At 36.8% G+C, this 15,620-nt stretch overlaps 1 protein-coding gene across 2 annotated transcripts in view; it reads left to right on the top strand.

Moving 5' to 3' along the window:
* The window catches only part of IMMP2L (inner mitochondrial membrane peptidase subunit 2), an 861,167-nt gene extending 859,374 nt beyond the window's left edge, over positions 1-1,793 (top strand). For both annotated transcript variants that reach the window (XM_078059472.1, XM_078059473.1), the window contains exon 7: positions 1,278-1,793. In XM_078059472.1, coding sequence (XP_077915598.1) covers positions 1,278-1,397 — 120 coding nt within the window. In that variant the 3' untranslated portion in view covers positions 1,398-1,793. The remainder of the gene's footprint in view (positions 1-1,277) is intronic.
* Positions 1,794-15,620: the final 13,827 nt, after the last annotated feature.

Raw genomic sequence — 15,620 nt, 5'->3', positions numbered from 1 at the left:
CCCCACCACATTTTCAAATTTTCTGTAGGTTTGATTTTCAAAGTAATATTCTTTATTGGGCCCCTGGGCTTCTTGATAGCCTTTGGGCTTATTTTATTTGTATTCCAAGTTGTTGTGAAGTGTGTTTGTTTTTCAAAAAAAAAAATGTGTTTCTAGTTATCTTTTTAGAGTCCCTCACTTGACATCCAATTCTTTAATTCTCTGTGCAATGTGATTTCTTGCATGCATATGCTAGTAAATAGAACTTCAATGAAAGCACTCATCTGTTAATCTCTATGGAGCTCCAATTTATAGGAAAAACATTTGAAAATAAAAAGCGGACCCATAGTATCTGGTTAAGTAAGTGTACTTTGCAAGTTTTTAAATGCTGTTAACATATTACCTAATAGTAATAACAATAGCATCAACAACAAAAGACAGATTTCCAGACCCTGCCTCATTTGAAGGGTAATCTGAGAATAGGGCCTTCCTTGATCTGCATTTTAAACAGGTTTGCTGGCATTCTTCTGCTCACTGCAGCTGATGGCCCTAGGGAGCCCTAAAATGTCTTTAAGGGCTCCTTCCTTTTCAGAGCTCAGCCTTAGTGCTTCCCTCTAGTTTCCTTCTCCTAAATGGGCACATATCTGCTGAGGGGGGTTCTTCACTACCTGTCATCTTTATACTTGATTCTTTTTCATTGCTTCCTATCCCCCATTGCTGGCTTTCCCTTAGTTTTCCACCTCCCTCTGTGATCACGTTCCATGTTGCTCCATGTAGTTTCCAAGGAAGGCCTTTAGTCTCACATCGAACTCTTGCTGCTCAGTCAGTAGGTGGGACAATACTTTCCTCATGTCTCTGACTTATCCACAAAGTAAAGTCTCTCTAAAATACTAGTAACTCCATAGGAAATTCCGAGAATGAAAACCAGACTTATGCTCCCTGGGTATATACAAACTGAGGATGGGGGTTAAGGTTGCAGACCCTGGGGTTGGACAGCTCAGCCCTGAAGCCAGCCTCCACCAACTGGTTGCTGTAGGACTTTTGGCAAGTTCTTTAACCAACCCGACTTTAGTTTTCTCCTATGCAAATTGGGCGTAATACCTACCTCAAATGGTTGTGAGGATTTAAAGGCATTTAGGTATATAAAGCACCTAGAAATGTGCCATATAAATGTTTACTATTTTTAATCATCATCTTTCCAAGGAATTTCAGACCTGGATCAAATTCTGTCTTTAAGATATTAATGATAATTCTGATAAAATAATTTCTTGCTTTCTGTGTGTCTCTCATGGGTTTAGGTTTCCCTAGGACTTCTACATGCCCATGCTACACACATCCTGTGGCCTCCAGAGCGCTGGCAGAAATTGGAATCTGTTCTTCCTCCAGAGCGCTTGCCTCTTCAGAGAGAAGAGGAATGATGGCATGGAGCTCCCTCAGCTGCTGGCATTGGGAGGCCTCCACCACCCATTGCAGAAGGGGTGGAGAAGAGGAGCCTTCAGAAGGGCAAAGCTTGTTTCAAATGAAATGATCCGCATTATTAAAGAGTTTTAAAATATTACATAGTATTAAATAGCAACTGATTTTGTGTTTAATTGTAATACCCTATTGTTTAATGCCAAAAAATTGCAGACCTTTGGGAATATGAAAATTAATGTTTGATGAAAATAATTCAGTAATGTCATTTACTCTTAAGCGAGAACACGAAGAAACATAGTGATGGGAATTATATTGCAATTGACAGTATATACGATGCAGTGACTCCTGGTTAAGAAGAACAGTACACTGTGATGTAAAAATAAAACAGTGATTTGCTCGGGTACTGTTTTGGGTATTTATCCTTTAACCTGTACCTCCATTAATAAGGAATATTTTATCTTTTTTTTTTAAGCAAGGAATTAAAGTAAGGAGAACCAATTCCATTAATACTTCCATACAATTAAACCTTTCTTATTAGCCCTTTTAAATCAAAACTTCTGAGCTATCTCTTGCCTGCCTGTTCACACTGATGAATAAAACTATCAGTATTCAGTCACTATTTGGTAAAATGTTCCGAGTGAAATGAAAAAAAGTCAGTCCTCGTTGACCAAGTTTGATTCCCCCCCCCAATGATTTTCAGTGTTTACATCTGTAAATACTGAAATCACCAATTGGAAAGTGGGGTAATCACATAATAGATCCTGTAACGGCAGAGGAAAGGAGGTAAATTCCTTCACACAAGTCTATATTTATTCTTGCAAATGTGGATGCAAACTTCCTTAGTGGCCAGGAATGCAAAGAGTAAAAAAACCCATATGCATATTAACAGTAGCTGTTACTAATAATTAATTAGCATTATAGTAGCTCATTCAACAAATATCAGTGAGTACTTATGTACTAAGGTTATGTATAATCAAAAGTATTGTTTTTAAAAGTGGATTGGCTTATAATCTTGTTGAACCCTTATCAATTCCATTTCTCTCTATTCTCCAACTTGTATTTCATGCTCTGGCCTTTAACTCCAGTTTACTGAATACTCATTACTATTTTAAGGTTTGTAACTTCTTTTGTCTCTAGGCAAACTGCATCCGCTGGGATTACATGTAAAATACTGAGAGAGAGTGCTTAAGGGCATTGACCCTTTAGTTGCTAGAAAACAGTAAATTCTGGGGCCCACAGAAGAGGGGTTTGGAGGTGATACTGAGGGCAGGCAGGGTAGAGCAAATAGAGCAGTTCTGGGAATAACTGCTATTTACCACCTGGTGAAGAATTTGATATTTTAACAGTTCAGCAAACTGGTTATCCTCCTTGCCACCTCACTCACTACCTGTATGATTCCTATTAATTCAAAATTGTAAATCTTCAGAAGATAAAAGCTCTTTGATTTCATATTCTCTAGCCATCTAACACATCACCAGCAGAGTTAATACTTGTCAAACAACTCAGCTTATAAATTACATCCTCAAAAATGCAGCTCTAGGCCGACTTAGTCACTGTGTTGCCCAGTATATACAGTACATACTTTCCTACGTGCATCAGTCACCTGTTATTAACCAATGGGGAAAGAACTCTTCCCCAGCTACCATCCCCAGGACACAGCAAGAGGCAACAGACCCAAGAGCCCAGTCTTTTTGTGAAAAAGGCCCGTTAGCTTATCTTCAAATTAAACACACATCTCAGGGCTGACTGATCCTTTTTAGAGACCTCAGAGGGCAGGCATTATCTTTGTACTTTTGGCCGTGTTCCAAAGTGCCAGAAGCCTATATGCATGTCTGGTGCCTTGTTGTTTTTGGGTTTTTTTTGTGGCTGCTGCCCAGGAGACATTTCTTGATCACCTAGCTGTGGTAACAATCTGAAAGAGAGTTCTTGTCTGGTTACACCCCCAGGACACAACACAGGTAGCAGACTGAAACACACCACATTCTTTTGTTAAAGAGGCCTATTTGCTTGTCCTGGAGCTTTGGCCAGAGGGGCACACATAGGGTCTGGCACAGAGCTAGGGGCCTAAAGAGGTAGGAATGCCAAGGATAGAGGTCAGTGCACACCATCTTTGCACTCTCCCTCTGCCTCACTCCAGGGTTCCAGCAACTCTCAGAAAGGAACTTATATGCTTGTCTGCTGCTCCATTTTTTTTATGACTGACACCCAGGGGACACTTTTACATTGTCTGGCTGTTGTGGCCAGCAAGATTAAACTTGTGGTCCCACAGAACTGTACACATTTGCATACTTCAAAAGCTGCTGCCTAAGGGTTTGGCTTCCAAAGAGCCTGAGTCTAGGTGCTAAGATTCCCCCACCCCCACCCCAGGAGCCATGACGGGTCTTGGCATACCTTCAAATACAGGGAACCACCAGAAATAAAATAGGTTGCTTGGACAATCACAAAGGTTTGAGAGACAACCAAGAGCTAGAGAAGGGTAGGAGGGTAAGGTTCATCTCCTAAACAGGTCTCTCCTTCAAGACTGGGAGGGATGGCAGCTAATGCATAGAAACCAACAGAGAGTCATGAATATGAAGAAAGAAGAATATGTCCCAAATGAAAAAACAAGATAAAAACCTCATAAAAAGTCCTTGATGAAAGAGATATGATTTAACTGTTAAAAGTTCAAAATAACAGTCATAAAGATGCTCACTGAACTCAGGAGAATGCATGAACAACTGAGGATTCAACAAAGAAAAAATATAATGACAGAAGTCACAGAGCTTAAGAATCCAATAAGTGAACTGAAAAATAAACTAGAAGGTTTCAACAGCTGACTAGGTAAAGCGGAAGAAACAATGAAATCAAAGCCAAGGTCATGGAACTCATCCAATCAGAACAGGAAAAAGAACAAAGAATTAAAAAAAAAAAGAGGAAAGCTTGTTTAAGGGACTTATGGGACAACATCCGATGGACTGATATTCATGTTATAGGGGTCCCAGAAGGAGAAGAGAGAGATGGGCAGAAAACTTATTTGAAGAATCAGTGACTGAAAATTTCCTAACCTGTGGAACAAAACAGAATTCCAGATCCAGGAATCTCAGAGTTCCAAAGAAGATGAATCCAAAGAGACCCTCACCAAGACACATAAAATGTCAAAGTTAAAGATGAAAAGAAAATCTTACAGGCACCAAGAAAAAGCAACTTATTGCATACAAGGAACTCCATAAGACCATCAGATTTTTCAGCAGAAACTTTGAATATATCATCTCATTCCCTCTGGCCTGCAAAGTGTTGAAAAAAAAAAATCCTTTAATCAAGAATCCTCTACTTGGCAAAGTTGTCATACAGAACTGAAGGGGAGAGAGTTTTCCAGTCAAGCAGCAGCTGAAGGAGTTCATCAAGACTAAACCAGACTTACAAAAAGTGTTAAAGGGACTTATTCAAGCTGAAATAAAAGGGCACCCATTAGTAATGGGAAAATGTGAAAGTACAAATCCCATGGGTAAAGGTAAATATACAGTGAAATCCAGGAATGCCTGCCTGGCTCAGTAGGAAGAATATGCAACTCAATTTCGGAGTCATGAATTTGAGCCCCATGTTCGGTGTAGAGATTACTTAAATAAATAAAAAACATAATAAGATAAAATCCAGAATAATATTAGAAAAGGTGGTAGATTAATCACTTATAAAGCTAGTATGAGGGTTACAAGACAAAATGGTAGCTATAGTTACTTTTATTATTAATCAGTTAAGGAATACAAAAGATAAAAATGTAAAATGATGTAAAATATGACATTAAAACCATAAAACCTGGGGAGGGAAAAGTAAAAATGTAGGGCATTAGAATGTGTTTAAACTTGTTATCAACTTAAAACAGACTTATAAATATAAGTTGTTATATATAAGCCTCATGGTAACCACAAAGCAAAAACCTATAGTAGATACACCAAAGATAAAAAGAAACAAAGTGTACCACTAAAGAAAATCATAAAATCACAAAGGAAGGGAACAAGAGAAGAAAGGAACAAAGGAATTACAAAACACAGAAAATAAAATGTCGGTAAGGACATTGCCTACCAGTAATTACTTTAAATGTAAATGGATTAAATTCTCCATCAAAAGACAGAGTAGCTTAATGGATTTTTATTAAAAATATTTTAGAGAAAGAGAGAAAGGGAGCGAGCAAGAGTCGGGGGGGGGGAGGGGCAAAAGGAGAGGGGAGAGAGAGTCCAAGCAGAGTCTGCACTGAGCATGGAGCCAATGCAGGGCTTTATCTCACGACCCCAAGATCATGACCTGAGCCAAAACCAAGAGTCCAATGTTCAACCGACTGTGCCACCCAGGCACCCCTGGATTTTTTTTTTTAAAGACCCATTTATAGGCTGCTTAGAAGAGACTCACTTCAGATTTTTTTTTTAAAGATTTTATTTATTTATTTGACAGAGAGACAGTGAGACAGGGAACACAAGCAGGGGGAGAGGGAGAGGGAGAAGCACACCTCCCGACGAGCAGGGAGCCCGATGCGGGGCTCGATCCCAGGACCCTGGGATCATGACCTGAGCCGAAGGCAGACACTTAATGACTGAGCCACGCAGGTGCCCCTCACTTCAGATTTAAGGACACACACCCACACACACAAAGTCAAGGGATGGAAAAATGTATTTTATGCATATGGAAATCAAGAGAAAGCCAGGGTTCCTATACATACTTTATACATAAACACACACACATACTTAATAAGAGGCAAAGAAGGGCACTGCATAATAAAATCAGAAATGAAAAAGCAGACCTACTCATAGTAGACTATTAGGAACAATTATATGTCAATAATTGGACAACCTAAAAGAAATTGATATATTCCTAACAACATACAGCCTACCAAGACTGAATTATGAGTAGAAAATCTAAACACATCAATTACTAGCAAGGAGATGGAATCAATAATCAAAAATTCTCAACAAATAAAAGTCCAGGACCAGAAACCTTCACTAGTGAATTCTACTAAACATTTAAAGAATAATTACTGCCAGTCCTTCTCAAACTTTTCTAAAAAATAGAAGAGGAGGGAGCACTTCCAAACTCATTTTAAAATACCAGTATTACCCTGACACTGAAACCATACACGGATGCCACAAGAAAAGAAAATTACAGGTCAATATCCCTGATAAACATAGGTATAAAAGTCCTCAAAAAATATTAGCAAACTGAATTCAACAATACATTAACAGGATCATACATTATGATCAAGTAGGGTTGCAAAATTGGTTTAACATTTGCAAATCAATCTAATGCATGACATTAACCAAATGAAGGATTAAAATCATATGATCATTTCAACAGGTACAGAAAAAAAAATACTGGATAAAATTCAACATCATTTATAACAAAAACTCTCAATAAAGTGGACATAAAGGAGACATGTATCAGCATAATAAAGGCCATATATGATAAGCCCACAGGTAACATCATACTCAGTGGGAACAAGACAAGGATGCCCACACTCGCTCCATTTTTTTCAATATAGTATTAGAAGTTTCAGCCAGAGCAATTAGTCAAGAAAAATAAATACAAGGCATCTAAATCAGAATGGAAGAAATTGTCACTATTTATAGATTATTTGTTATTATATATATAGAAAACCCTAAGGACTGCACCAAAAGCTGTTAGAATTAATCTACAAATTCAGTAAAGTTGCAGGATACAAAAATCAATATACAAAAATCCATTGTGTTTCCATACACTAATAATGAACTATCAGATAAATTTGTTTAATCCCATTTACAATTGTATCAAAAAAGGATAAAATACCTAGGAATAAATTTACCCAAAATGATGAAAGCTCTGTACACTAAAAACTGTAAGACACTGATGAGAGAAAAAGAAAACAGAAATGGAAATATATTCCATGCTCATAGATTGGAAGTATTAATATTATTAAAATATTCATGCTACCCAAAGCAATCTATAGACTCAATACAGTTTCTATCAAAATTCCAATGGCACTTTTCACAGAAATAGAACAAATAATCCTAAAATTTGTATGGAAGCACAAAATATAACCCCCCCCCCCCCCTCCCGCTGCTGGGCCACAGCCAAAAGCAATCTTTAGAAAGGAGAACAAAGCTGGGGGTATCATGCTCCCTGATTATACTACAGAGCTATAGTAATCAAACCACTATAGTATTGGCACAAAAACAGACACATAGATCAATGAGACAGAACAGAGAGCCCAGAACTAAACATACACATAGTCAATTACTTTCTAACAAAGGATCCAATAATATAAAGCATGGAAAGGACAGTCTCTTCAAGAAATGCTGTTGGGAAAACTGGATAGCCACATGCAAGAAAAGTAAGCTGGACCACTATCTAATACCATGCACAAAAATTAACTCAAAATAGATTAAAGACTTGAACATAAGAGCTACAATTGTAGAACTAGAAGAAAACATAGGCAATAAGCTCCTGATGTCAGTACTGGTGATGATATTTTGGATTTGGCACCAAATGAAAAGGCAGTAAAAGCAAAAATAGACAAGTGGGACCACAGCAAAGAAAAAACCATGAACAATGTAAAAAGGCAATCTGTTGAGTGAGAGAATACATTTGAAAACCATATATATATGATAAGGGGTTAATATCCAAAATATATAAGGAATTCATATACCTTAATAGCAAAACAAAGCAAAATCTAAAAAAATTAAAAATGGGCAGAGGATCTGAATAGACATTTTTCTAAAGACATACAGATGGCAAACAGACACATGGAAAGATGCTCAACATCACTAATTATTAGGGAAATGCAAATCAAAGCCACAATGAGATGTCACCTCATAGCTGTTAGGATGCCTAGAATCAAAAAGACAAGAAATAACAAGTGTTGATGGGGATGTGGAGAAAAGAAACCCTGTGCACTAATGGTAGGAATGTAAGCTGGTGCAGCCACTATGGAAAATGGTACGGAGGTTGCTCCAAAAATTAAAAATAGAACTACCACATGATCTAGAAACTCCACTTCTGGGAATTTATTGGATGAAAATGAAAGCATTAATTTGAAAAGATATAAGCACAACCATGTTCATTACAGCATTGTTTGCAGCAGCCAAGACATGGATACAATCTAAATATCCATGATAGATGAATGGGTAAAGAAAATACGTTGTATGTATACAATGGAATATTATTCAGCCATAAAAAGAAGGAAATATCACTGTTTTTGACAACATGGATGGGCCTTGACTGTACTATACGAAGTGAAATATGTCAGAGAGTAACAAATACTATATCTCTCTTATAAGTGGAATCTGAAAACAAAACAAAAACAAAATTAGCCCACAGATACCGAGAAAAGATTGGTGTGTTGGCAGGGCATGGGGATGGGCAAAATGGGTAAAGGGAGGTCCAAAGTACAAATTTCAAGTTAAAAAATAAATAGGTCATAAGGATGTAATGTATAGCATGGTGACTACAGTGAGTACACTGTATGGCATGTTTAAAAGTTGCTTCGGAGAACAGATCTTAAAAGTTCTTGTCACAGGAAAAAATTTTTTTTAACTATGTGGAAATGGACATTATTGTAGTGACCATTTCATAATGTATATAAATACTGAATTATGTTGCCCATCTGAAACTAATACATTGTTATATGTCAATTATACCTCAAATAATAATAAAAAAAAAAAAACAATTTGGAGACATCAGGGTCGCCAGTTTGGGTCTTCATTCCTTGGTATCCTATAATTCTCTCCTCTCCCACTAACTCCAAGAGGTAGAAGTGAGCCAAACTACAGATTTTCCAGCAAGAGCCACCCTCCCACACTACCCATTATCTTCCTTAAAGCTTTAAGAATAAACCTCTGTTAAAAATGTGTATTTTAAAAGTCAGAAATCTCTTGAGAAACTCTCACAAGTGCCTTTTGATAAACAAAATCCTCACTCTCTCCTTCATTGGTATGGCAGAGACTGAACAGTTCACCAAAATCATCTTCCTCTTTTTCCTAAACATCACTGAGTTATGTTTTGTAGGTTATGACCATGTTTCTGAGTTCTTGCCAACTCAGATTATGATTAAAAGTGACCGTAATGTACCTGGGACATAAAACTTCTCGCAAGCTCCTCCAGGCTTTTCCCATTTCTTCCAGTGGGATATCCATGATTATAAGACCCTAATGGTAACAGAAACACACTATGGAAAAATGTATGGGTCTCTGAATGATCATCTGAAATAGAACAAACCCAATTTGAACTTCCTCCCAGTACCAGTGAGTGAGCAAGAAACAAATTTCTATTGTGTAAAATCACTGAAATGGTGAAATCTGTTCGCACAACCAAGTCTACCCTAATTAATGTAGGTTATTTAACAAAGGTTTCTGTAGAAAAAAATTCTTAGTGTAGCTTTAAAAAGAATTGTCTTTGGGTCAGCTCTGCTTTGGGCCAAGACTATCATGTCCATCCTTAAGAGGTTAAGGTTTCCATTTGCCAAATTTGATAACAAACCTTATATACATTTTCAGTCTGAAAATCAGCTCATTACTCAATTTTTGATCTTCAAATATGCAAGACACCATCCTGAACCATTTTGATATACACACAATTGGACAGATAATAGAATGTGAACTTTCACTTGGCAGGACAAAATGGAAAGGGTATCAAATTCACTGGGGAAAATACATACCAAATTCAGGAGAAATAGTGTCTATGTTGAATAGTTTACATGATCACAGAGATTTAACTTGTTTTCCACATTAATTTGACCTCATATTTATGTTGAAGTTATAGAAATTTTATTATTGATTTATACACCTTTAATCACAAGATTAGCAAATCTTTATTCAGTCCTATTAAAAGCATAAGAAGGTAGGATCCAATCCCCAGATGCAAAGATTCCAGATTTACCCATTACAGAGCTGGAAGTACACGCAAAGAACCTAAGAATCCTAACCAGAGAGTTCATCTCCAGACACAGCATCCAAAGGGTGAAAATAAGTAAGGTCCCTCTGACATTCTCTAACACAAGTCACCAGTTCCACTCTTCATTCTTCTCACAAAACTTATATCCTGAATTTTTGACGATTCTCCAAGATCGCAGAAAAAAATGGGAGTACTAAGTGTACCTATTTTCCCTTCAGATCATCCCAACCCCACTCCTCCTTTCTGCAAAAACAAAATTATTCTCACCAATTTTCTCATATTGCTGCACTTTCTGCCTTCTTTATCCGGAGCATTACTCTTTCTGGACAGATGTCATAGATAAAAATGCTGTCCAGACTCCAAACCACAGCATATCTCTATTCCTTTCCCACTATATTTATCCAATTCACCTTCTTAAGAGATGAGTTCACACCTTCTTTCACAAACATTTTACACCTCTCTTAATGCCCACCCTCAACAAATGACTTTGCTTTCAATCTAATGAGAATATATAAAGAATAAGAATCCATGTACTCTGCTTCCTTCCTGTTCTTATGGATAAACTAATTAGAATGCACTTTTCCATTTTAGAAAATTAAATTCATGGCTGGGAAGATAAATTTGAACATACATCCAGACTGCAGTACAAATTACTTGAAAAAAATGTATATATAAGAATTATCTTATGTCCAACGTGTCCTAGATCCAAGCCCTCTAACCTAGTCAAGGAAATTCCTCCAGTAACTTGCTTTTCTCCCTTATATCATCAATTTTCCTTTTCTCCTAATCATTCCCATCAGCATATAAATATGCTATAGTTTCTCCCACCTAGCAGCTCTTTCTCTTGACACATGCCCCCTTGTAGTCTAGTCACTGTTCTAGATCTCTTCTCCCGTTATAAAACATCTCCTCAAAAGAGTTGCTCACACACCTGGTCTCTAGTATCTTCCCTACTATTTCCTTTGAAACCAAAGCCATTCCAGTTTTGACTTCCACCACTCAACTATAATCTTGCACGTCAAGGTCACTGAAAACTCCAGTATGCCAAAGTCAATTCTCAGCTCTCATTTTACTTGACCTTTCAACAATTTGATACTGCTTTTTGTTCTCTCCCCTTATATATTTTATTCACTTGCGTCCTGGGAAGTATTTCTTGGTGTCCCTATACTTCACTAAAAATGGCTACCCAGTAGCCTTGGTAAGTTCCTTCTCATCTTCTCACTATTAGCATCCTCTAGGGATCTTTCAACCTCTTTTTTTTATGTACAGTCATCCCATTAGTGATCTCTGAGCCTGGGGGAGAGGAGGGTTTCTGCTCAGGATGCTTTGACCCTGGAGCCATCTGAGAATTACAACTAGAAAAATAATTCATTGTGAAATATGTTCTTCCATTCCACTAGCTGCTTTTTAATTTTGTTGATTTTTTCCTTTGCTATGCAGAAACTTTTTAGCTTGATGGTGGTCATTATTTCACAATGTCTATGTATATCAAATCATCACACTGTACACCTTATATATTTTTATTTGCCAATCATAACTCAATAAAGCGAAAAAAAGATAAAAGAATGGACAGTAAAAAATGGCTTTCACTTTTCAAAACTAGATATGAGTATTAAAATCACCTGGAAAATATTCTCAAACCTATTTCCAGAGACAAGATCATTCCAAAACACTCTTTGAGTGAAGAAATTTGAAATTCCCATAATATTTTTAAATTAAATGTAAAGAACCAAGCCCTTTTTTAGTAGGGTATCTTACATGTGCAATAGAGAAATGAGTCTAATTCTGTGCTAACCCCCACCAATCATCAACATAATGACAATGGTGAGAGGTGTATTGTGGCTACGTAGGAAGATGTGATTATTCTTAGGAAATACATGTGGAGGTATTTAGGGCTAATTACTATTAGGGTTATGGCTAGGTATTCTATAAAAGTGTTGAAATTGTTGAATGTAAGGGAGGGGCATATAGGTGCTCGTCCCATCATTCTTTCAACTTTTCTATAGGTTTGAAAGTTTTCAGTATTTTAAAAATGGGAGTGGGGAGGAGGATATAAGAAATAAGGATAAAACAAGATCTTTCTGCTTTACTGCTCTCCCTCCACACCTTCCTGGAAAAAGTATAAATAACACCACAACAATGATATTGCAATCTGTTTCAGTACAGTCTCCATGCTGCTCTTTCAGGGATTAGTTTACATTTTGGTTTTTTCTTTTCCTTCTATAACAAGTAGGTCTTCCTAATTACTTTCATATATCATCTGCAAGAAAAACCAAGATAGAAAACTGGGAAAGGGGAATCCATCATGAAAAAAAACATTCTTTAGAAAAGCTTCCAGGAATGCTTACTATTCATGATTCTATTTTCTATCTATGTTTTACTCTCCCCTCTTGCCTGGCTTCCATTCATTTGTTCTGTGCGTGGTTTGGGACAGGTGGACTGGAGAACAGTGGAATTCACATGTAGAGAATTGAACAGTGAGTAGAAGCAGGGAAGGAGGGGGAAAAGGATGAGAAAAGACTAACAGAGTAACAAGTGCAGTCAGAGGGAAAGTGAATGATTTTCAGATTTTGTAGGACTATTAAGAAGTCTTCCTTTCTGAGATGAGATATAGTCCCCTCAGTCATAAGAGTTCTTTCTGTCCTAAATTGTTTTTGTGTTTCTGAGGGGAAAGGGTATAAATGGTTGTGATTAGAAAGAGGAATTGAAACATCTTGAAAGTGAGGTAGATTTGAGGTTGGCAGGGGAAAAAAAGGCAATAATGGTAATGGAAAGAGAGTTGGTGGGGGCATTTTAAACAGTGACTAGTGTGAACTGAAACCAGCCTAATTCCCCATCCCTGGGTTAAACAATACTGAGCCTGAGCAAAAATTAACATAGTTGCAGTAACTGTTCTGGAAATTAAGATGGCGAACCGACCAGACAGCTTATTCATTAAGACTAATTCAAGACTGTCACTTTGCTTTGTCCACTAATCCAACACTATTATGTCATATTATGTCATCTTGTCTAGTCCTAAGAAGTTCCCCCTTCTTGTCAGATCCATCTTAAAGTGATATATCCCAGGTCCCAAATCCTTTTATTTTTTTTAAAGAGTTTGTTTATTTTATTTATTTATTTATTTATTTATTTATTTATTTGAGACAGAGAGAGTGAGAGAGAGAGCACAAGACGGCGTAGGGTCAGAGGGAGAAGCAAACTCCCTGCTGAGCAGGGAGGCCGATATGGGACTCCATCCCGGGATTCTGGGATCATGACCTGAGTCGAAGGCAGTCGCTTAACAAACTGAGCCACCCAGGTGCCCCCAAATACTTTTAAATACCCTCTTGTAATGTCCCCATTTTGAAATCTCACTAATAAACTTTTGGGCAAGTTCTATTCTCCCTTACTGCAGTACATCTACAGGTGTGGCTTTGTTTAATCAAGTTTTTCTGGTGGTCTTTTGAGAAGTTGGCAGTCAACGCATAGAAGAGGGATATTATACAACTAGAGAAGGCCTGGCAATCGAGAAAGAAAAGGCATTTAGGTAGTCGTGAGATAGAAAAAATATATGAGGATATTATAGGTAAGAGAATTGGGAGTTTCTAAAAATATATATAATCCTAATAGTGAAAATTTTGAGATACTTTGAGCAGAGAATTTCAGGAGATAAAATGTTTGAATTCCTTTCTTGCTACAGAATTTTGAGAAAATAATTTTTTAAGACTCTTTATTAAAATTCCATCAAAAGATACCTTGAGAGCAGACTGTTGGCCTAAATCCTCTTACTTCCTTATGAGGCCTATCCCTTCTGGAATCTAACACCTTTCTGAAAAGCAAAGCATTATTTTTGCAGAATTCTCCATGGTCTTTCCCATGCCATTCCTATTCTGCCAGCATGCAGGGGTATTATGAGTAGAGCAGTTTCTCCATTAACTTAGCACTGAAATCTCCAAGATCATTGTCTTTATATAAGGTATAAGTCAAGACCCCAAAACACTAAATGGCTCACAGCTATTTTATATTAATAGAAGGCACATCCTAATGCACATCTCATAGTCTAAATCTTTATTTGCCAAGAACTGGAATACTGAATACATAGAAAATAAAAACTATTACTTTTTTCTCTAAAAAATATAATTCATAGGCCAAACGCTAATTCCCTACCAGAGAAGAATATATTATTTTCAAAGGTCCGAGAAATATTTTTAAAAGTTACTCACACCACAGGTTACAAAGAAAACATGGACAAGTTCCCCAAACAGAAATTATGATAATCACATTTTCTGATAAGAATTTAATAAAGCTTGCAATTATCAGAATTACATATATGCATGCTCACACACATACACATATTGAGCAAATTGGGAACCTAAAAAATCTAACCTTAAAAAAAAGAAAAAAAATCCCTAAACTTAGAGGTGAAGAAATATATAAATAGACAATTTAGAATATAATTGAAATAAAATGGTATACATAAAAATTAAAAAATGCAACCAGAGTGTGCTGAGAGGAAAATTTTTATAACTCTTTTTATAATATTTAAAAAGAAAATGTATAGAGGAAATTTATTAAGTGTTTCACTCAAAACCAGAAATAAAATAAAGGCATAAACTTAAATTAATGTACAAAAAAATTTTAAAAGCAATACTATGGATGAATAAATTCACACACTAGTTCTTTGAAGAGAATGACATAAGACAGACCTCTGACAAACATGATCATAGCCACGACTGAATCCCTAGGCAGTGGTCCCAGTTCAGAGTGCTGAAGTAACTCAACATACGGGAAGGGGGGGAGAAAAATGTCAAGAAAGTTTTCTTTCAAGCCTTCCCTAAAGGAGAGGCTTTCATGTAACCTTTATTCTCTCTGTGTAGCTTCCCAAGTTTCCCAATACTGAGGGAAAAAAATGAGGAAAGAAGGTGTAGTCTTCTAATCCAATTTGGTTTAATGACAAATTTGCCTTTGTGTTTTTAAGCAGCAAGTTACTTTCATCTTTTATCTCATTTGGAAGGGTTTCTATTTCTATTGAACCGTACTCTGGGGTAGAACCTAGCAACACCTCAGAGAAATGAAGAAAGTTTTCTCACTGGATTTAAAAATTCCTTCTAAATAACATCAGGATTATACATGACTATTAAGAGTATACTTCATACTGAGAGAAAACATAATGTGAAGAGGCTATAACTATGGGGGTGGGGGTAGGGGTATGGGAAGAATGAGTGAAAGGGAGTGGGAGAGACACACTTCCAGTTATGGAATGAATAAGTCACAGGGTTGAAAGGTAAAGCATATGGAATATAGTCAATGATACTGTAATAGCACTGCATGGTGACAGATGGTAGCCACACTTG

Source organism: Halichoerus grypus, chromosome 12 (genome assembly GCF_964656455.1).
Source record: "Halichoerus grypus chromosome 12, mHalGry1.hap1.1, whole genome shotgun sequence".
Taxonomy (NCBI): Eukaryota; Metazoa; Chordata; class Mammalia; order Carnivora; family Phocidae; genus Halichoerus; species Halichoerus grypus.
Note: the sequence above shows the minus strand (reverse complement) of the source record. Positions and strands in the feature narration are given on the sequence as shown.